Source organism: Chelonoidis abingdonii, chromosome 6 (genome assembly GCF_003597395.2).
Source record: "Chelonoidis abingdonii isolate Lonesome George chromosome 6, CheloAbing_2.0, whole genome shotgun sequence".
Taxonomy (NCBI): Eukaryota; Metazoa; Chordata; order Testudines; family Testudinidae; genus Chelonoidis; species Chelonoidis abingdonii.
In genome coordinates, this window is record NC_133774.1 from 94057048 (window position 1) to 94083489 (window position 26442).

Sequence of the window (26442 nt, forward strand, 5' to 3'; positions counted from 1 at the left end):
TTTATTAAAAAATATAGTTTTTAATTTTATTGTAATAAATAATTCTAATAACTTATGACACAGTAAAGACAAGTACGTATTTTGCAAAATATAACCAAACCATAGCTTAATGATACTTAAAATCCAAAAGTGCTTCCAAAACGCATACTAAATGATTTAATGAGAGTCTATTTTGTTCATAGAAAGAGCAGACATTCCATCTGAACTGTTTCCAAAGAGTCCACTCCATGGGCTATTCTTCTAGAAGGTCCAAAGTCTTGCTTTTCAGATGGTTGATCAGAATAGTGGTCAGCTGCAAACTGGTGGTGCCAACTATATCTCTAGTTACAGTAAATAGTAGAACTTCTAACTCTCTGGAGCATCTTCAAAGGGCAAGAGATTATCTGTTGACTTCCAACCCAAGAGGAATCATGATGTTGACAAGAGAGTTATACAGCCTTTTCTCTGTTGAACTAACTAACTACTGAACATTAGCCAATATCTTAAAATCTCTAGTAAGGAGAGATGGTGGCCCACATGCATGACATTCAGTCTCCTCCTTATCCTTGTATGGGTCAAAGTGATGACAATTTCATCCATGGAGGCTGGAAGTGATAGTGTCTCAGCAGGGAATTTAAAGTTCAGAGAAAAACTGGAACGTTTTAAAAACAAGTATGAAATGCATTAGGGTAGGGACCTAAAGTGCTTTCCTTTTGGTAGCAGTATTAAAAAAAAAACCTGAACAACATCCACAAAAGTGCATAATGGACAAAGCAGACATGTAGGAACTAAAATACAAATACAGAAAGCCTGATGCTGATCAGTTTTACATCACGATAACTCTAACTTCTGTGAATTTACTCTGAATTTTCACTGGTATAAATGAAAGGAGATTTAGACCAAGACACTTTAAAATAGTATTTAAAATAAAACTCCCAGAGCTCTAGAACATATTCAGTGAAGGAAGAAAACATTCTGCATTAAGTCACCTCAATTCGTACATCTGTGAAAATAAAAAAATTAAACAAGCATTATAGAAAAAAAGACATTACCACACATTTATGACATCGTTTACCATCTTTAGTTTGACTAAAGGCAAAAATAAAATAAATAAAAAATACATAACCTACAGTACTACACAAATTCTGCACCCAGTTGTGCCCATTTAGCCAATAGGGTTGAGTGAATATAAATCAGTGCAGAATTTGACCCAATCTTTTTTAACACCAGAAGAAAATAATCTCTGTTGTGGCTTGTAATTGTCCAATTACCACATCATGGGTCCAATGCAGGCAAAATTTGTTCCCATTAAGGGTTTGTGCCTTTTTAACTAGATCAATTTTTAATTCAGCTGAACTAGCATAAACAATGCCAAACTAACTGATGTTTAAAAATTAACTGACTGATGGATCATACTTTGCAATTATATTCTTGATGACTTTGGGCCTGATTTAGCCAAAATTAGCATCTGTGGTCATTGACTCACAGGAATCTCCAAGTGCAAACAGAGAAGGAGGAATTATTCTTTTACTAACTGCTATCAAATTCCAGCTTAGATGGTTGTGCTGCTACATCCCTAAGGACAGAGTCATGATACAAATACATAAAAATGTAGTCCATGGACTTTACTGAACATTCTAATATTTTCTCCATGCTGCAGCATATTAACGAGGGTGATCTTTTTATCTCCAGATGACTGAACATTAACCAGCGATGGAAGAATTGTAAAAGGGTCTCATTCTGAAGTTACTGGTCTTTCCTGCCTGGAAGCTACTTTTTGGAGATCAGCCAGAGAGACCTAAAAGATTCCCTAGAGTGCAAAGATTTAAAAACAAAAAATGTAACTAACAGGTAGGAGAAAGGAAAATAGGAGGCCTCAGATCAGTAAGTCAATAACTGGAAAAGGATTCCCTAAAATCACTGGAGTGTGGACTGGGAAGTGCTCAATCTGCATTTATATTTTTTAACTGGTCTCCAGGCCAGTTCTTAGTCTGTCAGTTCCCTTAGCAACAGCTGCCGTTAAGCTCCAGCTCCTACTGGGCTATGCCCTTTCCCTGGACCTGGAAGCTGGCAGATGATTTGTACTGTGTGAAGTTTGCTACTATTTTTCTCTTTTCATCTGTACTTACTTTCTAGTTCTTCATTCTCAGGAGAAATCCCTCTGCAATCGCCCTCTTCCTCATCTGTCGATAATTCTTTTAAAATAATAAAAATAAAATATCAACACACATATACACATGAGTGGACATAGTTTTTTTTCCCCCCTCTCATGTATGGTCATAAATCCTTTGTAAAGAATTCTGACCATGGCATTCTAGGTAAGCTGAGTGCCTAATTGAACTGCAGGCTTACAGAAAGAATTAATGCATAAAACAGTTTGTTTTATAGAACTAAAACTAAAAACTGTTTTTCTCTCTAAAACACTTCATCTGATGTAGCCTCTGGAGGAGGGAGGAAATTGAGCCATTTTAAGGCATCCTAAAATGGACAATCAAAAACTGACCCATTCAAAATCACTAGTCACTTTTTAAAATTTTGGTCTGTGTTTGCCTACACTTTTAGCCACAACACTAACTTCTTTTTGGTAGGACTGTTTGTGTTGTAATATGTGAAGTTGGTCCAGTGTGATAGTTTACTTAATTTACTGTTCAAAATATGTTTTTATTATTTCAGAAAATAAAAGGCACCAAGTTCACTGTTTAATTATTACTGTCTAGTTATCAGACAACTTAAAAGAAAAATGTAAAATGGAGCAGCATACAATTTTGCTTAGGGTTGCCGCTATTACATAGAGAGTTCTCAATTAAGCCAGTTTCACTTGAAGCACATCCAGTCACGTATGCAATACTTACTTATCACTTTCACTGCTGCATAATTTGTACCCATCTCCCTGTCCTGATCTTTTCTAGCTGCACGAGAAAAAGGAAGAATATGAAAGAAAATACTAATTTTAGATTGTGTTACTAAAAAAAACCCTGAAATATTTATCTAACTTATTTGCTGTTGTATATTTTTACCTCAAAAGACTACAAATTAGGTATAGTATCTACTGAAAAATCATCATTGTCACTGTTCCAATGCAAACTCGGGGGCAGGGGGGGAGGGGAACAGCTAAAATATTACTCCTTCTTGTAATTTAGGAAAAATGTGACTTTAATATCACATTCCCAAGAGGGCATCTTCTGAGACACCAAGGCTTTCCCATGTTCCCTCCTCGACTTTCACTGTGTACTCCTGTTCCCACCACACTCTGATAGCAAAGGTACTGTTGATTGAACAGTAGCCTCTGGAGCCTGCTCACACCACTGCTGACATCACTTGTGGGGCTGTTATAGAAGAATACAGAACATGTATACAGGGCTGAGACAGGTATCTCCACAACACCCTGTTATGTGGGGCAGGGGAAGGCTGTATCAAGAGATGAACTGAGTCTGACATAGCAATGTTATGCTATCATTAACCTGATGGACTAGGAATATGCAGTCCTAATGGAGACCTTATCATAAATTTTGATAATGAAAGACCTTTTCCATGTGATTTCTAGCCAGAAAGTATTGCTATTTTCAGTGCTGGGGTGGTGATGGGAGAATATATTACATGGCCTGAAATAATAAAACAGTTTCATAACCTACTGAGAGGTATTACTGAAAAAGATACCACACAGCTCTATATTATTTCCAGCTGAAGTTCATGCCAGCTGTGTGTTTATGCCTACTACATAATTTTAAAAGATTTTCTGGTAAGCCATTAGCCCTTTGCCTAGCTCAAACTTCCTCATGCATTTCTGGTCATATTGTTACAGTAGGACAAACTGGTGTAGTTCTGTCAGCATAACAGGCATGTGTCAAAACTGAGACCTCCAGTACTTTTCAGGTAATCCCTCTGCAACCCAGTTTGATTCTGAAGCTACCAGCTCTTTTAAGTCACTCAAATTAATTGAAGAAACAAAACCTAATTTAAAAAAGGCAAGAAAATGGAACAAACTAGTGGTGGCAAACCACTACATGGGGAGGTGGAGTACCTCTTGTGATAAAAACTTAAAATTCCTGCAGATACCTGTTTATGGTCATTTCTATTACATTTTAGCCATGATAAAAATATAACTAGAATGCACTCATTTAGATCCCTTATAAAGTTATTGAGTCAAAGTTCAGACAGTTTTGTTAGAAGCTATGACAGAAAAGACAAATATCATGCCAGCCTGATGATATGTAGGTTCCATATCATGAAGGAAACTGAGGAACCGGAAGCAGCTCTGGCAATGCCAGCTGGGTAGGAATGCTTTCACTTCTGAATGGAGAAAGCCCCACTCATAACGCTCTGCAGCATCATCTATAGATTGACCAGTGGAGATGCATTAATAGCTACTGGTATTACTGTGCCAGGAAGATGATAAATACTACCTTAATGGTTAGTATGTGGTGAGAGCAGATTAAGAAAAAACAAAGGAAGCAGGAAGGATGTGATACACAAATTAAGAGAAGTGGGGGTTTCAGGGTGAAGGAGTTGGAACAGACCATCAGCTGATTTCAATTCTATTAGTATCAACAAACATAAGAAAAGGAGAGAAATATGGTAAAAAAAAAAAATGTATACCCTTTTTTACCCAGAGCATAAATAGAAGCGATGATCCAAAGAGAACCAACACAGCCCCAGCTGTTGCAAAATAGTGTCTACCGTTAATCCTTCGACTACCTACTGGACAATCTAAAAAGGATTAAAAGGAAATGATTAGGGAAATAATCAAGTTACAGTAACCAGTTAAATTACTCAAGCGAGTTAAACTCTCTTGAATCTTAGACATTTCAACAACACTTTTTTTTAAAGTGTCTGATTTTTTTCTTGATTATCAGTGAGCTCATGGAACTGGACAAAATGGAAAAATTTCACAAAAAATTGTCACCATTTAAAAATACAGGTTATAAGTTATATAGATTTTATTTCTCTGTGATTATTCCAAACCCAACAACCTGAGAATGTTGTGTTATTTAATTACAATAATTAGTTTAAGAAGTTCAAACAACTTTGATCACTACAAGACATGTCCATAACTCATTACTGTGCTCACAGGGGAAATACAGAATCATAGTAATGTAAGGCTGGACTGGACCTTGAGAAGTCAGCAAGTCCAGCTCCTTGTGCAGAGACAGGATCAAGTATATATACCCCATCCCTGATAGGTTTTTAAGAACAGGTTGGACAAACACCTCCAGTGGTGGGGATTCCACAGCCTCCCTTGGAAGTCTATTCCAGAGCTTAACTACCCTTATATAGTTAGAAAGTTTTTCCTGATATCTAACCTAATCTCCCTTACTTTAGATTAAGCCCATTACTTCTTGTACTGCCTTCAGTAGACATGGAGAACAATTGAGCACCATTCTCTTCATAACAGCCCTTAATATATTTGAAGATTATCAGATTCCTCCTCAGTCTTCTTTTCTCAAGCCTAAACAAGTTTTCTAAAACTATTACATTTTTGTTGCTCTCTTCTGGACTTTCCAAATTTTCTACATCTTTCCTAAAGAGTTGTGCCCAGAGCTGGACACAGTATTCCATCTGAGTTCTCAGCAGTATCAAGTACAGAGGGACAATTACCTCCTGTGACTTACACAAGACACTTCTGTTAATACACCCCAGGAAGATTAGTTTTTTTGAAGGCTGACATTTTATGAAGGGAGCTTAATCATTAGGGAAAAGATATACAATAGTGCAGAAACTGATTTTACACCAATCGCTGCAAACCTCCATCTGAAGTTGTAGCTAACACCTCTCTGTTCACATCGCAGGTATAAACCCCCTGCTCCCACACTGCATGTTATCACCCTGCTCTAGGCATTTCAGAATGATATTCAAGCAGCTTATTTATTTTTGCTTTCTCTTTTGCTTCTGCTGTTATCTACTATCCGTACCTTAGGGCGATTATGCACAAATTCTGGCGTGATACATTTTAAACTGAGTTCAAGGACACACCCTGATGCTGCATTCCAAGCCATGTGAGACAAGCCAATAAACAGAAACTGCTTCAAATAAGGTGGAAGACAATTTAATCTATATCTTTGCTTCCGGAGTCAGTGGTATCCAAAGAGATGCACTGGATTACACAAACGGGTCTGTGACAGGATGCAGGGGGATCACTCTTCCATAGGTGTTCAGGGAAATGGCTATCACAATAACTTCTCAGGAAACAGACTGGGGAGTACCCTTTTGGAAAGGCAGAGTTCCACACCCAGTATTACAGGGCTGGACTGTATCTCACCTGGGGATTTTGCTGTTTAAATTATTTCACTCCCTTGTTAAATATCATCACCCTTGAGACTTTGCTCACCATAACACTTTTTCCCTCTGATGATTTATTCTAGCAGTTTCCAGGGGCCTTGTCTGGACTTTTGGATTTATGCAACCTCTTCCTTCCACTCCATTCTATGTACAGATTTTGATTCTGGTGCTAATTTGTTTAAATTTAATGTAGGAATAAGGAATTGATGTCTCTGATCCCCAAACTGTACATGTTTATGATTAAGTTCCAGGGGAGGGTTTCATGTCTCGGCTCTAGCTAGACTGGGACATTTTCTACCCCCAGGTTCATATATGACTTTCACATAACTTTTAAAGCTGTGCAGAACTCCGCACCTTGAATCACCACCCACCCACTCCATGCATACTGGAAATATAAACATGGTGGAAAAATATCCTGATAGCAACACTTAGCATTTTCAATGTTCAGAGTGCATTACAATCATGATCACATTAATGCCTATGCAACCTCGGCAAGGTATCATCTACGTTTTGCATGTGGGAAACTGAGGCAGGGCAGTTCTGTAACTTACCCAGTGCCATAGAGGAAGTTTGTGTAAGAACCTGGATTTAAAAACCCCCACAAGGGTTTCCAGCTATTAGGCCTAAAATTCAAACCCCCAGATTAAACCCATTTCTACAATATATTGCTTGGCCTTGTCTAGATTAGGAAAAGCAGATTGTGGTTGATCCAATAGACAACATTACAATGTATTAGCATACTTAAGAAACATTACCTGGTATGATTAAAATAGCAGATGTGTTTTCTTTAAATTCTTTGTTCCAAAATACACAGTGAAATGTCTCATTAACACTTGTGTTGGTTTTAAGTGTGCTTGTCACACTATACAGTTGATCAGTTCCTGCTTCATAAGTTGTGTTTGCTTTGGCACTGAAGTCTTGATGTTCCCCATTATGCCAAATGACTTCGGCCTTAGGATACCCTTCTGATTGGCATATTAACTCCCATTCGCTGTGTCCTGCAGTCCCCTGGACAGTCACAGTTCTTTTGGTTATGTTTCTATAAGGAGCTAAACAAAAACAACAATGATACAAAAAGCTATTATAGCTATGGTGCTGACAAGAGTGTGTGTTATTTCAGGAGGTCATGCTCTTTTCATGCCAAAATTCTGCATGTGAGCAAGTAATATTTTTTGATGATCAAGTTAAACATCATTATTGTTTGCTTCATTATTATGGTAAAAGTGGGGAGGTAGGTTTTGTACCTGGACTAATCTATTTTCATTACAGTTTTGCAACTTTTTTTTAAAGATTGTATCAACCTTCGCAACCAGTGCTTTCTTCAGCTGGCCTCCCCAACATCATTCTTCGTTTGTTTCACTGCCATGTGTGGTAGAAAAGGGCAGAGTCATGGACTCCCCAAGAGGTAGGTGTGGGGTTGGGCTGCTGTGTAAGTGCCATGACGGTGCCTCAGAATGGTCAGTTGAGGCCTCTTTGGATGCTGAACCCAAGTGGACAATTGCGGTCTACAGGCTCTGGATCATACATGCACCAGAACCCACAATTTATCCCATAGCTCCCATCAGCATTTGTGGGAATTACTTGCATAAATATCTGTGCATCAAAGTGATATTAATATTCCCCCTAGTCTACATGTTTTCCACTGTATCTTTGTGGGAGAACAGTTTGTAGTGAACTTTGCATTCTTGATACTGAGTAAACTCTTGTGCAGAACTGCAAGGTTCAACCTACAATATATACCTAGCAGTACTGGGACAAGCAATCCATAGTTTTTCAGAAAGAAAATGAGGGCAACATATAACTTGTATCAGGGGTCACAGCCTGGGGCAATAGGTGTCAGCATCATCCCTGTCTAGAGGATGGGAATCCATTCAGGTATTTTGTCTTTCCTCTCCCCTACCTCTGCAGGATTATTCCTCTTCTCCAGAAGGCAAAGCTATGGGTGAGAAGGGGCCATAGAGGGAGGTTAGAGCGTCCTCAGTGTGACCAGGAGGTAGGAGGTGCTCAAGGAAACCTGAGCACTTTTGCACAAGAAGTGCTCTGCCTCATCTCCACCTCCCTCATTACCCTCCAAATGTAAGTGAGAGAAGGAAAGGATGGGCAGCACTTCCTCTCTTGAGTTGAGTTGCCAATGCTGTAATGCAGAGGTTTGAGCTAGATCTTACACACATTGTGAATGCTAGTTACAGATCAAGAGCCAAATTTCACCCTCTGGCATTATTGCCATCCCAATGAAGTCAGTGAGGGGAGACTTGTAACTGGATAATGCAGCAATAGTGGAAATCAGTTTATCTGGAAAAAATGCTTACCTTTTACTTGCAAAGTGATCGTCTTGTAGTCAGCTCCCTCATAGCCAATGAGACAGAGGTAAGTCCCTGCATCTGTAGGTTTTACATTGGTGATCTGAAGCATAGACTGTCCCAACTGCAGTTTCTCTTTCAACAAATTTACTCTTCCCCTATAGTTGCTGTGTTGGTTATTCAAGTTTTCCTTTCCTTTGTGAAGTTTGTAAACCTCTTTTGTATGTTCCTCTTTTTTCTCCCAAATGACACTTAACTCTTGAAGCTTTAATTCACCATTCACTCGAAACCTGCATTCCATGGTCACGTTGCTCCCATATTCTACAATGTACTGCGGCTGGGGAACTTCAACTGTGAATAAAGCTGGAAAACAGAATTCAGAATAAAACTTCTTTTTCCAAAAAGAACATGGATTTTCAAAGTTATATTTTACCAACCATGAACATACATTTCTGTGTGCCTAATTTATGCACACAAACATTCACAGCGTCTGTGTGCAAGTTTGTCATTTGTGCATGCACATAACCAGTTAGGTACCTAAGTGGCTATTTACACCTGAGTTGTGTACACACACACACGATATTTGTATACATAAACTAGGTGTGGGTGTCCTCCTGGCCCCTATTTTCAGAACACCAAGGAGAAGCTTGTACCGCTGCTGCCTGTTACAAGAGTGCACTATATTTGTATATATGTAAATAGTTACTAGATAAAGTGCAAGCTGATGACACTGAAGAATATGTAGCATAGTACTTGGATTTGTGGACCAATACAACGTGCACACTGCAATGTCTTCCTTTGTGCAGTTCTTTACATCTGCTCTTTACCCCCCACCCACCCACACTGTTTTGTGGATACACTGAAACATTTACCCCTGCCAGCTACATCAGTCTAGCCCTTTTCAAGCACACACATTTGGCTTAACATTTAAATGATAAAAGAACAGTGTTTTTTTTTTACCTAACGGTTTAAGAAAAACTAAGTTGGAAGGTATAGTTCCTGTGCCCGTACATTGGAAAAAAAAACAAAACCACCCTAAGCAAATATTTCTGCTTCTTACCATTTAGGAAATGCCAATGGGACAGGAATATACACAAAAGCAATGCGTTTTCCATCTTGCAGAAAGAACCTAAAATGATACAAAATCCTATTATGGTGTGTTTTCTAACATTACACTATGCACTGTACTTTAGCCAGGCAGAACGTAGTAACTGGACATAGATACTGAGTTATACTATAAACAGATATATGCCAGATTGCCACAAAGTACATCAGAAGTCTAGTATTGTATCTAGTATCAGAGGGGTAGCTGTGTTAGTCTGGATCTGTAAAAGCAGCAAAGGGTCCTTTGGCACCTTATAGACTAACAGACGTATTGGAGCATGAGCTTTCGTGGGTGAATACCCACTTCGTCGGATGCATGTAGTGGAAATTTCCAGGGGCAGGTATGTATATATGCAAGCAAGAAGCAGGCTAGAGATAATGAGGTTAGTTCAATCAGGGAGGATGAGGCCCTCTTCTAGCAGTTGAGGTGTGAAAACCAAAGGAGAAGAAACTGCTTTTGTAGCTGGCTAGCCATTCATAGTCTTTGTTTAATCCTGAGCTGATGGTGGTGTCAAATTTGCAGAGAATTTGACACCATGGTGCAAATTTGATACCATCAGCTCAGAATGATGCAAATGTGTAGGAGGGCAGACTTGTAAAACTGTGAAAGAAAAAAAAAATCTACCAGCTCAAAATCTGCTTCCTTGTGCTTCTGCACCCCTCCCACCTCCATAACTAAAAGAGTAAGTTACTTTTCTCATCCGTCAGACCAAAAATTACTCACTCCTGGATTAACCAATTTTTAGAAGTCTTATGTGGGAGTGTAAACTACAAAAAAAAAGTACTGCTAATGTTAACTGCATATGCTAACCTCATTTCAAAAGTTATACATTCTAAGTACACGTTTTAATCAAGAAGAATACCCTAGGGCCAAATCCTACAGTCCTTATTCAGTCTATACTCAGGCAAAATTCCCATCAGTGAGTTTTGTGTGAGTACAGAGGACTACAGGATTTTTTCTTATATATTTTTAGATCGCCAAATTTCAAACCCACATAAACTGCCATAGAAATTGGCAGTGCTTTTATTAAACTGCCTTTAGGTTTTGTGTAAGAAATTAGGTATCCATAATAGTTATCTACCTTCCTAGTTATATATTGATAAGAGTTTACCATTTACTTAACTATTTTTTTCTTCCGCATTCTAGTTGTATTTCAATATTAAGCTGATAAGTAAGCAAGCGTATCTGTTATTGTGCTGGGGTATAACACGTCTGGGCTTTGACAACACTGTAGATTCAAGGGCATGGAGTGTGCTGAGAAGGCTCAAACTTCTTTCTCCCACACTTATTGACTGGATTCAGGGTCCAAGAAGGAAAGCATTAAGGGTCTGGAGAGTCAAGGCAGCTGGAGCTTGTGAAGAAAGCAGGCCTGAGCTACATGCCAGGCAGGAAGAGGATTTGAGGAGCCAGAGTAGGATGCTCTGATTACAGGCAAAGGAGAGGATGGAGTAGAAGCTCAGAGTGAAAGGTCTGTTTCTGGAGTACGCTTGTACCCTAGGACGAAAGAACTTCACTTTGGGACGGGTTGTTCCTTTGATGAGAACAATCTGGGAAGGTTGACATATGAACTTGGAAGCGCTTATCCTGTGAAACACACAAAGGATGTGACAGTTCGAAATACCAAATCCCTTAAGACAGGAGATGTCCTATTTTAACGGACCAGAGGTGGGAAAAAATGTCACAGGATATTTTCCATAGGGAAACAAACCAAAGTCCAGGACAGCTCACACTGCACATAAAACAGACAGCAACAATCATTATGGAGCTTGGTCCTGCTCCAGTTGAAGCTGACAGACGTACTCCTATTGACTTCAGTCAGAGCAGCCTTAGGCCTTAAATGCTAACCTAAGCTTTTTAGGGCAACGACTGTCTGTCTTTTTATTACACAGCTGTACAGCACCTAGCACAGTGCCCGCCCCAATATCTGATAAGCACTTATAGGTGCTACTGTAATACTAAAAAATGGTCAAAACCCAAATATTCTAAGTTACCAATAACTATATGTTATGCCTCATGATTTCTCATATAGAGTCATAGAACATAGATATTGTGCCCAATTCTTCTCTCATACAAGTTTTATGTTGCTGTAACTCCAATGACTTCACTAGGGAAACTTCTTCAAAAATTCCCCAGTGTTGCTAATAGTGGTTCAACTTCACCAGAGGTGGCAATGCTTGGAATGTTAGTACAGATAACATTTTAAGCCTCATTCATCCAACCATGCTCAGAGCAAGGTTTGAGCAACAGTGCTTGGAATGCTGGTGGCAGCCAGTGGCCTGTCTACAGTAGGGCTCCCAATATTACTAACATGGGGTGGCACTGAATTGCTGTTAGCAATGGTGAGAAATTTCAGCAGTGTTTGTGCAGACTTGAAAGTAGGAGTAAAAGAAGTGGGGAGAGCACAGTTCCCCCTCCTCTGGGAAAAGCAAAGGGAAAGCTTTGCCCTCCTCTCCATTGCTTGGGGGAAACAAAGCTTCCTCACAGCTCCCTCTCCTCCTTGGCTGGGACAGTAAGAGCTTCCCCTCCTGTTTCAATGTACTCTAACCAGTATTTATAACTGAGAGAAAACTGGCTCCATTATGTTAAGATCAGAGGAACAAAAAGCTCTATCATCTTCATTAGCTTTCTTGTACTGTGATTCTTTAAAACTACAAGGTGGATAGGACACAATTAAATGTTAAAGATCATAGTCTGCTTGGATTTATACTAATATAACTAACAAGCAACTCCATTTGGCTGCAGTGATTACTTTGGATTTACACCAGTAACACAGCATAACATGACATTTAAAGCATAGTCACATTAAAAGGCACAAGTTTATTGTGTTTTTGTAGAGCTCAGGATATGTGTATGAGAACAAAGGTTAAATTCACCAGAAACCACCTTTAAAGGTCATCTAACACTCTGGCAAATATTTCTCTGCTCCCTACCTGTTGTGGAATCCAGCCACAGTACAAATGTAAAGGAAGAAATACATAGATATAGGTCAGTATTTAACCTTGTTACTGTAAAGTGTGGGAAAGGCATAGAAAGTCCTATAGAAACAAGTGAAAAAACAGAACCATTTGAATGTATGCATTCAAGTACTGAGTAATCTGAAAGTACCCAAGGAGTGGTTGAGGGGGTGGATTTTTGTGAGTAGCTAGACAGAACTAGGAACTGCTTGCATAAGATTCTTTTGCAGTTAGAAAACTGTTTAATGATATACACAGCTATATATATATATAGCTATTCTGGGGCCCTATGCAGCCACCGTGCGGGGGGGAGCAGGCCTCTGTGGGGGAGAAGCGGGGCGGGGGGCTGTCCCCAGGCCTCCATGGGGGGCAGCAGGGCTGGCTTGAGGGGGCAGTGGGAAACCACCCCTAGTACTCATCGGTGGCATGGCTGGAGCCAGGTCTGCACTTCCCCCAGTTGGTGAGTACACCCCCGCACTGCTGCAGAGCTCAGAGGAACGGGGGTGGGGCTGCGGCTGGGGCAGAGCAGGGGTGGGGAAGAGGTGGGGCAGGGCGGAGCAGGGTGGGGGCCCTGGGGAAGAGCCGGAGAAGGGGCTGGAGTAGCATGCAGCTGCACAGGGCACTAGGAAATTTGGGGCACCAAATTTTCTGGTGCCCTATGCAGCTGTGTACTTTGCGTATGGGTACAGACAGCCCTGATGATATACAATAGAACCTCAGAGTTACAAACACCAGAGTTTCAAACAGACTGGTCAACCACACACCTCATTTGGAACCGGGAGTATGCCATCTGCAGCAACTAAGGGGGAAAAAAAGACTAAAAAACCCCCAAATACGGTAAAGTACTGTGTTAAATGTAAACTATTTAAAAAAAAAAGGGAAAGTTAAAAGATTTGACAAGATAAGGAAACTGTTTCTATGCTTGTTTCATTTAAATTAAGATGGTTAAAAGCAGCATTTTTCTTCTGTATAGTAAAGTTTCAAAGCTGTATTAAGTCAATGTTCATTTGTAAACTTTTGAGAGAAAAACCATAATGTTTTGTTCAGAGTTATGAACAACCTCCATTCCCAAGGTGTTTGTAACTCTGAGGTTCTGCTGTATTCTTTATATAAAGACAAAAAGCCGGCTTTTTAGAGTGAGGGACAGATACTGCTCTTCTGTAGGTTTGTACATCTCCACTGAGTTCAGTGGGAATTACATGCACTTAGCAAAGGGAAGAACTGGGCTCTTAGTGCTCAGAAATTGGAGATGGTTGAGAAAGCTACACAAGACAAGAATTTTGCCTTATGTGTTGCAAGCAATAAACACTTCTGAAAAACTTCCCCAGGAACGCAATTTCTGAGAAGGGTGAGGTGAATCATATTAAATGAAAGTGTGAAAGAAAAACAAAGACAGGGTGTGTAAACATTGATCAATATATACACCATGGAAATACACATTGTGCTTCAACATGCTTTATTAAATATAAAAGTATTCTTATACATGTCTCTAGGCATACTGACAACAATTAAATTCATATAGGGATATAACAAAAATTAATATAACCGTCTGTAAATAAGCAGCCAGTTGAACCCTTATTCCACTCTGCTCTATGCCTTCAGACCTCACCAGGAGCCTATCATATAGATGGCTTTTTCTTCAGCGGGCCCTGAAGGTCTACAGAGTGGGCTATTTCAGATGACAGTCTAAAGACTATGCATAGACCCTGAGTAAGATTACCTTTAAGAGTGCAGATACTGACTGATAGACATACACACTGAAGTACGTTATTGTGCTAATAAAACAGGTGTGAATTTTTAAAATATTTATTCTATATTTAGAGGTGAGACACATGCTTGAAGCATAAGTTGATGTGTGGATGATGCCACACCATACATCAGAACAAGCTATCTTACCCCATTAATCAAGGGTCTGATAACGTGGGGTATGGAGATCCCTCAGCTCCCATTAAAAACAATGTGAACTGAGCACACTATGAACGAGGTGCGACACCTTGCATGACAGGCTGTAAATGAGGAGGCTGCTTTCATGACCATATCTACGTCGATAGTTCCTTGTCATTCTCCTCCATTAATACTCTCGTTCTGCTCCTTCCAAACATCAAGCTGCATTTTTAGCCACGTAGCTTCATTTTCAAAATATTTAATTAGACCCATCCTAATGACTCAGTCTTTCTTTCAAGGTGCAGAGCACCTTCTGTGTGATACTGAATGCCTTTGACTCCTGTTGCTGTCATGGGAATTGAAGATACTCAGAACCTGGCAGGATTGGACTCCAGTGCTAATGTGTCTACTTTGCTGTCCAAACTTTTAGTGCCAACTTCCTTTCTGTTGAAACAGTGGGAAACCCCTGAGTAAATCTATTGCCTTCAATAGATCCTGCCCCAAAAAGCTAACAACTGAAGGGTCCAGTTCTGCAGACCTTTGCTTGCCTAACTAGTCCTTATTCATACAAGTAGGCCTGGGAAAGTCAATGGAACTTTTCTCATGAGCAAGATCAGCCTCAACAAGAAAGAGTACAGACAGAGGAGACTGGAAGGACTCCAACTGACCTTTTTGCTTTTCAGTTTTTTAAATTTTATATTTTGACTGGTTTCTCTAAATACTACTAGGTTAACTATCAGAGTGATGGGCACAAGGGACTAATCTCACTCAGCTGCCCATGCCTGCCTTTCCACAATTGCTCAGGGCTGGGAAATAGAGGGGAGAGAATGCCTCCGGGGAGAGTATCCAGATGTCATGGAACTTGGATAAAAACCACCGACTCGTGTCTAGCTTCCTGTTAACTGCTTTTCTTATGTATTGTTTTCTAATTATAGACATTATACACCAAGGAAAAGACCTTGTTGATGGGAGTTACAGCGCTTTACAGTGGCAAGTACTTTGTGCTATCATTTATGAGCAAAACAATCATCCTAACTAATGGGGCAAATAACTTAAAACTTCACCATCAGCAAGTTCTTTTATTTTTCTGTATATAACATACATAAATCAAAAGCAGCCTATATTCAAGTTGTGTTTAGGAGATTTTCCTGACTCTGATATCTTAGCCCTTTTTCCACATGATATTCCTAATCAAAATCCATGCTCAGAATAGATTTAAGAGATTAATTCCCTTGTAGAATCTTTTAAAATTGTCTTTGATGTAGATGAAAACAGTGCTTAGGCAAAAACAAAACAAAAGCACCTGAACACACGTTGATGCAGAACTAAATACAAAAGCCTTTGTTTTCAAGGTTGTCACGTTATGACAGTTTAAAGAATCAATTCTGCATTCTTTATTTGGGCAAGACACCTACACAAAATGGGAATTTTGTGATTAACTGGACAGTAGAGTCCATTAATGACTGCAGAGATGTGTCACTAGGCTGACCCAAGAAATATTTTGTCATTTACACCCACTCAAAGCCACCTCCTTAAATGTGGAGATGGACTGGCCATGCACTTCTGATGGCATAGGCACCGACTCTGTGAGAGCACCCACATAAAAAAATTAGTGGGTGCTTAGCACCCACTGGCAGCCAGCTCCCTGCTCTCCTGCCCTCGTGCCTCCCGCCTGCCAGCAGCCCAGTCAATCAACACCTCCCCCTGCCTCTCAGCTGTTTAGCAGTGTGCAGGAGAGTCTGGGAGGAAAGGGGAGAGTGGGGATGGGGCATGCTCAGGAAGGGGGCAGAACTGGGTGGGAAGAGGCAGGGCAGGGATGGGAAGAGGTGGGACAGAGGTGGGGACTTGGGGGAAGGTGGCAGGTGGGGGTGGGAGTTGGGGGGAGAGAAAGGGGTTGAGCACCTCCCCCTGCCCCGAGGAAGCCAGCGCCTGTCTGATGGAAACTGATTTCATCACCAGAATAGCAATAAAATGGACATCTGAAGGCTCCGTGGTTTGAGCATTGGCCTCCTAAACCCAGGGTTGTGAGTTCAATTCTTGAGGGGGTTATTTACGGATCTGGGGCAAAAATCTGTCTAGGGATTGGTCCTGCTTTGAGCAGGGGTTTGGACTAGACGACCTCCAGAGGTTCCTTCCAACCCTGAGATTCTGTGATTTGGAAAACAAGGCTACCTGAAAACAACATGGCAAAGAGCTGTAGAAGCTGAGCTGAAAAACCTGGGGCACAGCTGGGGAACCATTGAAACAGACAGGAGTGGAGGAGCTTTGTCACTGCACTAAATGCCCAAAGTGTAATGAGAACATGATGATGACAAAAGCCACTTCCTTATTCAAGGAGCATTTGTAAATTGGAAGGTAGGGCAGGCATGTAGCATGTGATGGCATTTTGCACAGATATAAAGCTATAGGTCAGAGAGCGGACCATGCCAGCTACTTCAGCACAGATTAACAGTTGCTGGAAATGTGTCAGTTAGGGTAACCCAAAAATATTTTGGCATTTACCTCCCCCCCAAAAAACCTCTTACTTATTCAAATTAAGAAACAATTACACAAAGAGGGACTGAGGTAACAATTAATATATACTGTCTAGTTTATTTTGGGAAAAATTCTAAAAAATGCAAACTCCTGTTGAAGAATTTTTAAAAAATAAGTCAACCGTGTGCCTTTCGCTAAGGAACTTGGATCAAGAACAACTTCAGCCTTGTAGTACCCCCCTGGGGACCAGAAAGGAGGGCAGCCCTCACCCCCACCCCGCGCAGAGCACGGCAGCGGCAGACATTCTGTGACCATTGCTAAGGACACAGTAAGGACCCCTATGGTCATCATGCTTTTCCCTCCGCGAGGAATGGCTAGTGCGTCTGCTCAGTAGTGGATCCATCCTCCTCTGTGGGGCTAAAAGCCATCGACACTCCTGAGGCGGACACCCTTCACCCTGTACAGCCAGGTCCCCGCTATCCTGCACGTTCAGTTTTGTTTACACGGAAGAGCTGCGTCAGCGTAATTATGCCCCTTTCGAAATCAAACCTAAGTCGATCGACTTGAGAGAGAGCTCGCTAACCATAGTCCGTGCAAACTGGGTGCGTTCAGACAAAGCCCTTCCTTCCCAGTGCCCCCCACTCGGCACCACCTCAGTTTTCACGGTAGACGGGGCTGCAGGGGGAGCGGTAGGATTTATCCCTAAATTGGGAGCGCTTTCAAGTCAGTCTAAGAGGGAAGGGGAGAGCTCTCTCCCTCCAAATGCGAGAGATCAGGTAGCTGTGTGTGTGTGTGTGTGTGTGTGTGAGAGTGAGTGAGCACGGCAGGATGACGCCAGGCAGACATGCACAACCCCCTCGGGCACGTTTCCACTGCTCTAAGGACAAGTGACAGCCACACACCCAGCCTGCAGAGGCGCGCCGCTCTCGGCCTTAAACGCGCGCAACGCCTAGAAATGACGCTCTCTTCTGCTCGCCACTGAGCTGTCCTACCTTTCGGAGGGTAAGTGAGAGTCTTCCTGCGCGGTGAAAGGCTGGATGACAGGCACAGCAGGTGCAACTCCACTGGCTCAGCTGGAGTCATCAGGGAAAGCAGCAGCAGACCCGTCAGAATATACTCCTCCCAACTCAGCTGCCCGCTCAGGACTGCAGTGAGAGGAGAGTAAGGCGGAGATCTTTTTTTCTGCGCTCCACCCCCAAACTTCCCTCCTGCTCTCGCTTCACGTTCCAGGAGGTTCACACGCCTCTGGGGCTTGGGGCATGTACCCAAGGTTTGCCTCAGGGACCCTAGACGGGAAGCAAACGGAAGGGAATTCCAGCCTGACTCAGTCAGGGTCACTAAATCTCATGACTATCAGTATCATAATGAGAGTCATTTATCCAGAACAATCCCTTTTTTTTTTCTGCTTGAAAACACTCCCAAGTGAACAAAGAGTCCAGCCCCAGCCTTTGCAGTCAGCAGAGACCACAGGGGAGATGCCCTCATGAAGAAATGCCCGCTTTATTCAGGGGACATGCCCTCATGGAACGAGATTAGATGTGACCCAAATCTCACTTCCCTACTAGGGTACTGGAGGACTTCCTTACTTAGGATTGATTTCTAGGCAATATTTAGAGTCTCTCCCATCTCTTGGGGATTCTGCTGTCTTGTGATTCAATGAGACATTTTAGAAACTCACTCAGAACCATTTTATAACCTGACTCACTCAAAAATGTCACAGCATGTGATAGCCCTGCATGCCAAACTGGACACAGGTCCAGTGGTAGAGGAAGTAAAACTGTGCAAGACTAAATGACAGGTGAATGTTCCATTCATCTTCTATCCGCTTATATATTTAGGACAAGAAATAACTGTTCTGCAATAAAAATGACATCTGTCATTTAGCCAATTCTTCTGTGTACAGTATTTTGTATTAACATCAGACCCAAATATCAGAGGGGGTAGCCGTGTTAGTCCTCATGCTCCAAAACGTCTGTTAGTCTATAAGGTGCCACAGGATTCTCTGCTGCTTTATCAGACCCAAAGTTAAGTGTATGTTGGAGAAGTTGTCTACTACTCTATTATTCAGGGTCTTCCTCTCAATGGTCCTTATTTTTTCCAGATGTAATATCACAATAATAGCTTGTATTGGACAACTCCAACCTGCTAAATTAAAATCTGATCCAAAGTCTAGGGGTGTAAAACTCCAGGGTGTTAGTTCAGCCCATTTTATACAAAAGGGGATAACCAGCAGATTTTGTATATGACGTTGGATCCAAAATTCCCCACAGTTTTGGGGTATTTGGATTGGGAGTTTGAAATCAAGTCCCTCTCTAATTTGCATTTATTGTTTCTGTTCATTGAAAATCTCAAATCAAATCATCCTGCTTGCAGAGCTATTTGATAAAACTTTCCCACCATAACCACAATGACATCCCATCAACCATTTTGCTTTCTCCACCAAAACAAAATAACAAAAAAAGCAGCAAACTAAATATTCCTCAAACAAATCACCTACCACAGGTAAATCTTTTCATCCTTCAACAGGGAAAAAAGCTGGAGACACCAGGTATTTCCCTATTGCTAATCTATTTTATGTGGAAGATTCTCAGAGACTACAGAGATGTCCAAAACGCTAGAGTATAAGACCATTTGTGATAATGTAAGTTTGTATCACTAAAGTCAATGCAGATTTTCCATGGTTTCAATGAAGGCTGGATCCAGGACATATGGAAAGACTATTCTAGTCTGGTGTTTACATCACTCAAGTCTGTTATAAATTCCCTCCTTTGTAAAACCAAAGTTCTGATTATGTGGGGGTATAAACATGAAACAAAGCAAATGGTTTCAGGGGAAAGGGTCCAAAATCTGACAAATGCATATATGGACATCAAAATGATACAAAAGTTAGCAGCAATAACTTTGCTGCTGCAGCAAGGAGTAATAAAAAGCATTTCATGGTGTATTGAGCCAGACCTATGTATGGCATCCGGTGCTGACACTGTTGGTGTCTTACATTAGACGCACCTTACAACCTATCTAGCTTTGCATCACCATTTCTGCCAAATAGGATTTTGCCCATAATGCCAGGATTTAGCCCACTGTTTGTAAAATATGACAACTCTGGCTAAAAAGCGCTACATAAACATAATATCATTGTCTTAACTCTGAGAAAATATACTTAAAACTAAGAAGCCAAATCCAGTTGAAGTCAGCAAGCAGGTGGTTTTTTTTTAATTTCATACAAACCACAATAATAACCATAACTATGAGACACAAAATAACCTTCCTCCAGCAGGAGGTGGCAGCAATTAGTACTATAGCCCTACTTTCTGCCAGAGTATGTTGAAGACACCAAGAGAAAGGGAGGAATGAATGGTCTTTCTTCAGATTAAGATACATCCTATATTTTAACAACTGTAGACATGAGATAAAAGGAAATTCATCAGTTTTCTCATTATTTGGTTAGTTTATCACCACACTATAAAACAACTGGTGATCTACCCTGCAGTACATTCCTGGCACAGCAAAGCTTTGTACTTAGCCCACAAAAAGTGAAACTGAAATAATTTCATAGGATGTATTTCCTTCAGTTTTGTTTTCCTATAACAGTTGGATTAATGGGAAAGCAACATCACTGGCTATTTTAAGTTTATCAAAATGGAAGTTACTGTAGGGAAAGGAATGTACAGAATTTCAAAACCTTATTGACAATGATAACTTGTAATAGAAAGAGAGATATAGTCAGTGCAAGATACCACTACAGTTTTTTGGTTTATAACTCATACAAGCAACTAAGTGCACAAATTCAGCATATTGGGTATAGTTTGAATGGCATCTAGTAGCATTATGCAGTATTGGTTGCTGGGAGGACGTGTCAAAATAAATTCAGGTTTAAGTGTACTGGAGGAAGAAAATGACACACGACGCATTATATTTGATAAATACACAAGCATGTATCCAAGGTAGTAGACAAGAATGACACTGCTATTCAGTTATTGTATGCAATGAGTTAATGTAGCAATATATTTTCTGGTGTTATCTTCACATCCATAAGTACATAGCTTTTATGCAAAAGCCAGCATCCCAGATACAGAAATAGGCACTCTGATGGCATATAAAACGGGCACATGTAAACTCATGACTGCTATTTGAAACAACAAGCTAGAACACAACGATTGTGTAGCTTAAGGCACAGCAATGGGCACAGAGACAAGATGGTCTCTGTTTGAAGGAAGAGCTGCCTGTTAATTTTGGCACAGACAGCTCTCTGGTCTGCAGGCACTATTTGAGAGACAATTTTGGACAAGTAGTATTTTATCTTTGTTAGCAAATTTGGAGAGGGAGCTCATTTGCCAGGTACAACTGGATATGACACATTTCCAAGCCACTACACCAGCAAATCAGGGATTGTCATAGAATTGAGCTTGCCAGCACAGTTCCTGGGTGGTCTCTATACTTCTTCAATAGTTCCTTTCTTTGCCACTTTGTGATCCTCCTTATGGATGTATCTTTCAGGATCACAACTGCTTGAAAAAGATTTACTTTCTTTACTAGACATTGTCCTATTAACAAATGTGCACCCCCCAGCAAAAACAGAAAACAAAAACCAAACAACAACCCCACCACAGAAATATACAATGAAAATATCAGCAAAATATGAGCTTGCAAGGAGCCAGAATACTCACCATCATCAAGGCTTTGCCAGAGTTGTGCTGGTCTGATAAATGTTTAGTAGCACTCAATTTACAGAGTCAAATACAGAACAACCCCCCCCCAAACATTTAAAACTAATCTATAACAGAATGAACAAGGCTATACATATTGTATATCTGAGGATTATATCAGAGAGAATTCTGAGCTTTGACCCCAAGATCCCATAACGACCTCGTAGTGAATATCCCACCACAACACACAGCAAAAATTTCCCATGAGACAGTGTGCCATTGGGTAGTGTGGGCACTCACCCACAGCATAGCATCTTTGCACTGATACAGCATGCTGGTGTGTGGATGCAGTGCGTCAGTGCAAATGACAGTGTGAACCCATATCAATGAAATAGATTTTCGGTTGCACTATACTCCTAAACTGTATGTTGGTGAAACTTCTATGTATAGACAAGGCTTGAGCATTGGTTCATATTGGGAAGTCAGTCTGCACAACCAGAAGGACTAGAAACTTAAGGCCTGATAGGGTCTAATAGGCCCCTGTTTCCCACCCTGCTTTGGGAATGGTACAGGACTGCACCATGATGCCTGGTCTACACTATGCGTTTAAATCGATTTAAACAGCGTTAAATCAATTTAACACTGTACCCGTCCACACTACAACGCTCTTTATATCGATATAAAGAGCACTTTATATCGATTTCTGTACTCCTCCCAGACGAGAGGAGTAGCGCTAAAAATGATATAAACATATCGGATTACGGTTAGTGTGGACGGAAATCGACGTTATTGGCCTTCGGGCGGTATCCCACAGTGCACCACTGACCACTCTGGACAGCAATCTGAACTCGGATGCAGCGGGCAGGTAAACAGGAAAAGCCCCGCAAACTTTTGAATTACATTTCCTGTTTGCCCAGCGTGGAGAGCTAGGATTCGAGCACGGTGGCGATGCAGTCAAAGTCCAAAAGAGCTCCAGCAGCTGACGCGCTCGGAGATATAGGATCTGATACAGCGTTATGGAGATGGAGCACAAATTAGTCTAATCAGAAGCCTCATTACAGACAGATGAAATGCACACAAGCGTTAGAAAACATACTCCCAGGCTACACACGTTGTTCGCGTGACATATCGTAACGGCGAGCCAAGACTCCAAATTGGACGCTCTATGAGGCGACGGGTGGTAACTGATTGGGGTCTCAGCATTCATCCCACCAGTCCACAGCAGGATCTCGTAAACGTATTGCCATTCTTGGCTGAGCTCCCATGTTCTGTTACGGCTATCTACAACAGTCGTCGTCGCTGTCGGTTCATGGTAGAATAGCTCCTCAGTTGCTTTCCCCCGCCCACCACGTGAAAGCAAAGAAAGAATATCATTCTGACTTCTTTCAAATATCACCCTATGGAGTCACTGAATGGCTGCTGTTAGACGGATGCTGCGAGCGAGGAAGAGACCTAAGATATATCGCTCCTCTCCTCTCCTACTGCTGTGGCAGACGGGCAGTAGGCTGTAACTGTCCTCATGAACCCCTGAGTGCTCACAATGCTTTTAACTGATATGGGAGGCACCTGGGTAAAAACGAAGATCCTGGTCACTCCCAGTATAGATAGGACAGAACGGCTAGTAACCTCTTCAGCATAAGCAACTGGGGGCTAGCTTTAATCAGCCCACCCCTTTGCTGTTAAGAAAAGATCTGTACTGCCTGGACTGTCATAGCAGTGGATGCTGGCTTCCTCTCCCGCACTGCTTATGTCCTCTGGACTTCATTGCCCCGGAGGCTGCCTCCCCCTCATTTTAATCTCACAACAAGTCTTGTTCTTACCTGCATTCTTAATAATCTCATGACACAAATGTGGGGGGGACACTGACCACAGTAGCCCAGGAAGGTTGGGGGAGGAGGAAGCACGGGGGTGGGTTGTTGCAGGGGCACCCTGTGAAATGACATGGAGCAGCTGTGCCTGAACACTTGGTCCTCTGATACACTTCCCCCTATTCTAGGCAGACTGGACTCTATTTTGAGACCATAAGAGGGGTGACTCGGGGTCTTCCCAGTTTTGCCTTTTGCGCCCCGCCGATCTTCAGCCAGTGGACCATGATGCGCAGACAGTACAGGGGGGAGAGATAACCGTCATCTCATTGCCAGGTTCTCCAGCAGTAGACAGTACAGAACGACTGATAACAATCTCTGCTATCATGCAAAAGCAAATAATGCGACTGTGTTACCTGGGGTATCACCTCTGTCTTGCGGCACCAGTACACAACGGGTGCCGTAAAAAAAACAGCTGAAGGGCTCAATGGTGCCTGTGCATGGCGTCTGCCCAGGCAATCCAGGGAAAATGGTGCAAAGATTGTCAGCTGTTGTTTTCCGGAGGAAGGAATGCTGACATTGTACCCAGACACACCCGCCATGATTAACCCCAGAATTCAAGGGGCGGGGAACTGCGGAACTAGGATAGCTTGAATATGCTACCACAATGCAACACTCAAAATCGACGCTAGCCTCGGACCATGGACGCACAACGCCGAATTACTGTGCCTAGTGTGGCCGCGTGAAATCGAATTTATAATATCAGTTTTATGAAACCGATTTTAGCTAATTCGATATTATCGTGTAGTGTAGACGTGCCTGAGTGGGAACATTAGGAGGCATTGTGACTCAGGGAATCTCTGCAGAATGCATTCCCCTCTGAGAGTGGCCAGCTCCTCTGACTAATAGGGGCAGAGTTCCTTTGAACTAGCTAGTGCCATGGGAGTGTTAACAAAGATTACAACTGTGGGTAGCCTCTGCATGGAGCACAAAGAGGGAGAAGGCTTCTCGTGGCTCACTCCATATTGTGCATCCACACAGGTGCCAGCCACTATCCAGTCCTAACATTTTGGAGTAAATAGCAAAAGCTCAAGCATTTCTTTTTTATTTCAGTTCCCAGCTACTGTCCAGAATTCCCACTCCTTGGCAGGATGTCTGTCACCCATGCTGGAAACTAATTCTGCACAGTAAATCATGACCAATACAAGAGATAAAGCATCGGCTTTGGATAAAAATAAGATTTGGATTTCTTGAGAAGAAATGCTAATGCTTATCAAAGAAATATGCATGGAGAGAAAGATATAAAAAATGCCACTCTGATGAGCCTACAAAAATGCTTCTCCTTCCATTCCTGAACTTATACTAATTCCCTTAAATAGCTGTTTAGAAACACAAAAATATACATTAATGCCATGGTAAGGCAAAAACCAAAAAAGTTAATAAAACAGATTATGAAGGAAACATTCAGTCTGAGACAATAATAAGTTAACTGGACCAAATTCAACGCTTGTAGGAACTTCACTGAATTCAGTGAAGTTACAATGGGGATAAATTTGGTCTACTTTGTTTAAACTGAGCAAGTCATTACGATTTATTATAGTGTAGGTGACAATCAAGAAAATATTAAATTAAAATTAAAGAATCAAGCAAATGATTTTCTAATTGTTTTCTTATGCAATGTGATTTCACCACATATAATGCTCTTCCTCCTTCTATCTGGTCTACTTTAAGCTCTGGTGCTGAGTCAGTAACTTCATCAAGACTTATTCTTTGGCATCATCCTAGCAAACTGGAGATGCAAAGCCAGTGACCTCAGTCTTTGAATGGCAGATTTAGTTATACAGGTAAGTTTATAAATGTAACAACCTTCAGAACAATCACTATATTGTCTCTAATCACTCAATATACAACAGGAATGAGAAGGTTTAGTTCTAGCAACAAAAGGATGTTTGTCAAGAGATTCCCAGGATTAAGAGGAAGCCCAGTTAATTTTTCTCAACGTTAACACAGTTCACTTTTGATAAGTGGTTTACTACATAGGACAAATTAGATCTCTCTGGAACTTCCCATAATGGAAACAGAAAATGTTGTGTCAAGAGTCCAAAAAAAATGGTTTGTATTTACTGTTTCTATACTCAGATTTAATAAACAGGTAAGTATCACCCACTTCCATTTCCATGGAGTCAAATACTAAAAGGAAAACTTTCAGAGAAAAAACTCTTCAAGAATTAGTTGTCATTAAGATGAGGTTATAAATATACTCAGTTTGCAGCTTTTTCACTAAAACTACAGAAACATTTTTTTTAATGCTCATTCCAAAAAGAGAAGAAAAAACTGCTGATGGGTCTAGTTAGGAATCTTTGCAGTAAGCAGATTTTTCACCACAAACTATTGACCGTAAGCAAATAAATGTGAACGCAAAATAAACATCAGTACTACAGAACCCATAGGATGGGTTATACGTGGACAGTCCACTGAAGGTTCTAATTTTTTTAATGGTTGACAATTTTATTCCAAAAACATCAGCTAGTCTTGCTTCTTGAACTGTAATACTGTGAGGATCTAAATTCTCAGATCTCAGAGGTTCAAATTAGTGATCGACATTACCCAAAAGAGCCACAGTACTGTGGATTCATAGTTTTATTTACTAGATAGATTATATTATTGAACTTAATCTATCTCTCTATCTATCTTATTCTTGGAGCAAAATGACTGATCAAATATTATTATTTTATCAACTACGATTGGTTAATAACTTAGACTGGTTAGTAATTGTGACGAGGGAAGCCGGGGCTCAACCCTCCCTGTGGAGGAGGGGAGCCACACCGGCCTCGTCCTGCTCTCACCGGGTCCCGTCCCTCGGGTCCACGGTCCACTGTCTGGGCGTTCGGTCCCTGTGGAGTGGACTGGGACACGGCAAAGTCAGTGGGGGCCCTGCCTTGGACGCAGGTGGGCACCCAAACACAGTGCACTAGGCTCTGGCCCTGTGGGACAGGGCAGAGCAACGAACAGTCAGAG

At 41.3% G+C, this 26442-nt stretch overlaps 1 protein-coding gene and 1 long non-coding RNA gene across 5 annotated transcripts in view; one reads left to right on the top strand and one right to left on the bottom strand.

Moving 5' to 3' along the window:
- On the bottom strand, positions 1-18868 carry LOC116823444 (programmed cell death 1 ligand 1). 3 transcript variants are annotated; one of them, XM_032777978.2, is made up of 8 exons: positions 17966-18866; positions 9616-9684; positions 8565-8918; positions 7011-7304; positions 4576-4686; positions 2832-2888; positions 2109-2174; positions 1-982 (listed from the first exon to the last, which is right to left on the bottom strand). In XM_032777978.2, the coding sequence occupies exons 1-8, from the start codon at positions 18054-18056 to the stop codon at positions 960-962; spliced, it is 1065 nt and encodes a 354-aa protein (XP_032633869.1). In that variant the 5' UTR covers positions 18057-18866; the 3' UTR covers positions 1-959. The 3 variants fall into 3 exon arrangements, 2 of the variants coding, with proteins under 2 accessions (XP_032633869.1, XP_032633880.1); XR_004373419.2 differs by having other exon boundaries at positions 959-982; positions 4586-4686; positions 17966-18867; XM_032777989.2 differs by lacking the exon at positions 9616-9684 and having other exon boundaries at positions 17966-18868.
- LOC116823460 (uncharacterized) overlaps positions 17805-26442 on the top strand; it is a 13890-nt gene continuing 5252 nt past the window's right edge. The window contains exons 1-2 of one of the 2 annotated variants that reach the window (XR_012656136.1): positions 17805-17975; positions 24538-25268. This is a non-coding gene — a long non-coding RNA (uncharacterized LOC116823460). The remainder of the gene's footprint in view (positions 17976-24537; positions 25269-26442) is intronic. The other variant, XR_004373422.2, reaches the window with a different exon arrangement.

Coding starts and splice junctions, on each gene's coding strand:
- LOC116823444 (XM_032777978.2), bottom strand. CDS start 18,056: ATGACTCCAGCTGAGCCAGTGGAGTTGCACCTGCTGTGCCTGTCATCC. Junction 9,685..17,965: donor TCTCACTTACCCTCCGAAAG/GTAGGACAGCTC, acceptor GTATCATTTTAG/GTTCTTTCTGCAAGATGGAA. Junction 4,687..7,010: donor TGCTATTTTAATCATACCAG/GTAATGTTTCTT, acceptor AATCCTTTTTAG/ATTGTCCAGTAGGTAGTCGA.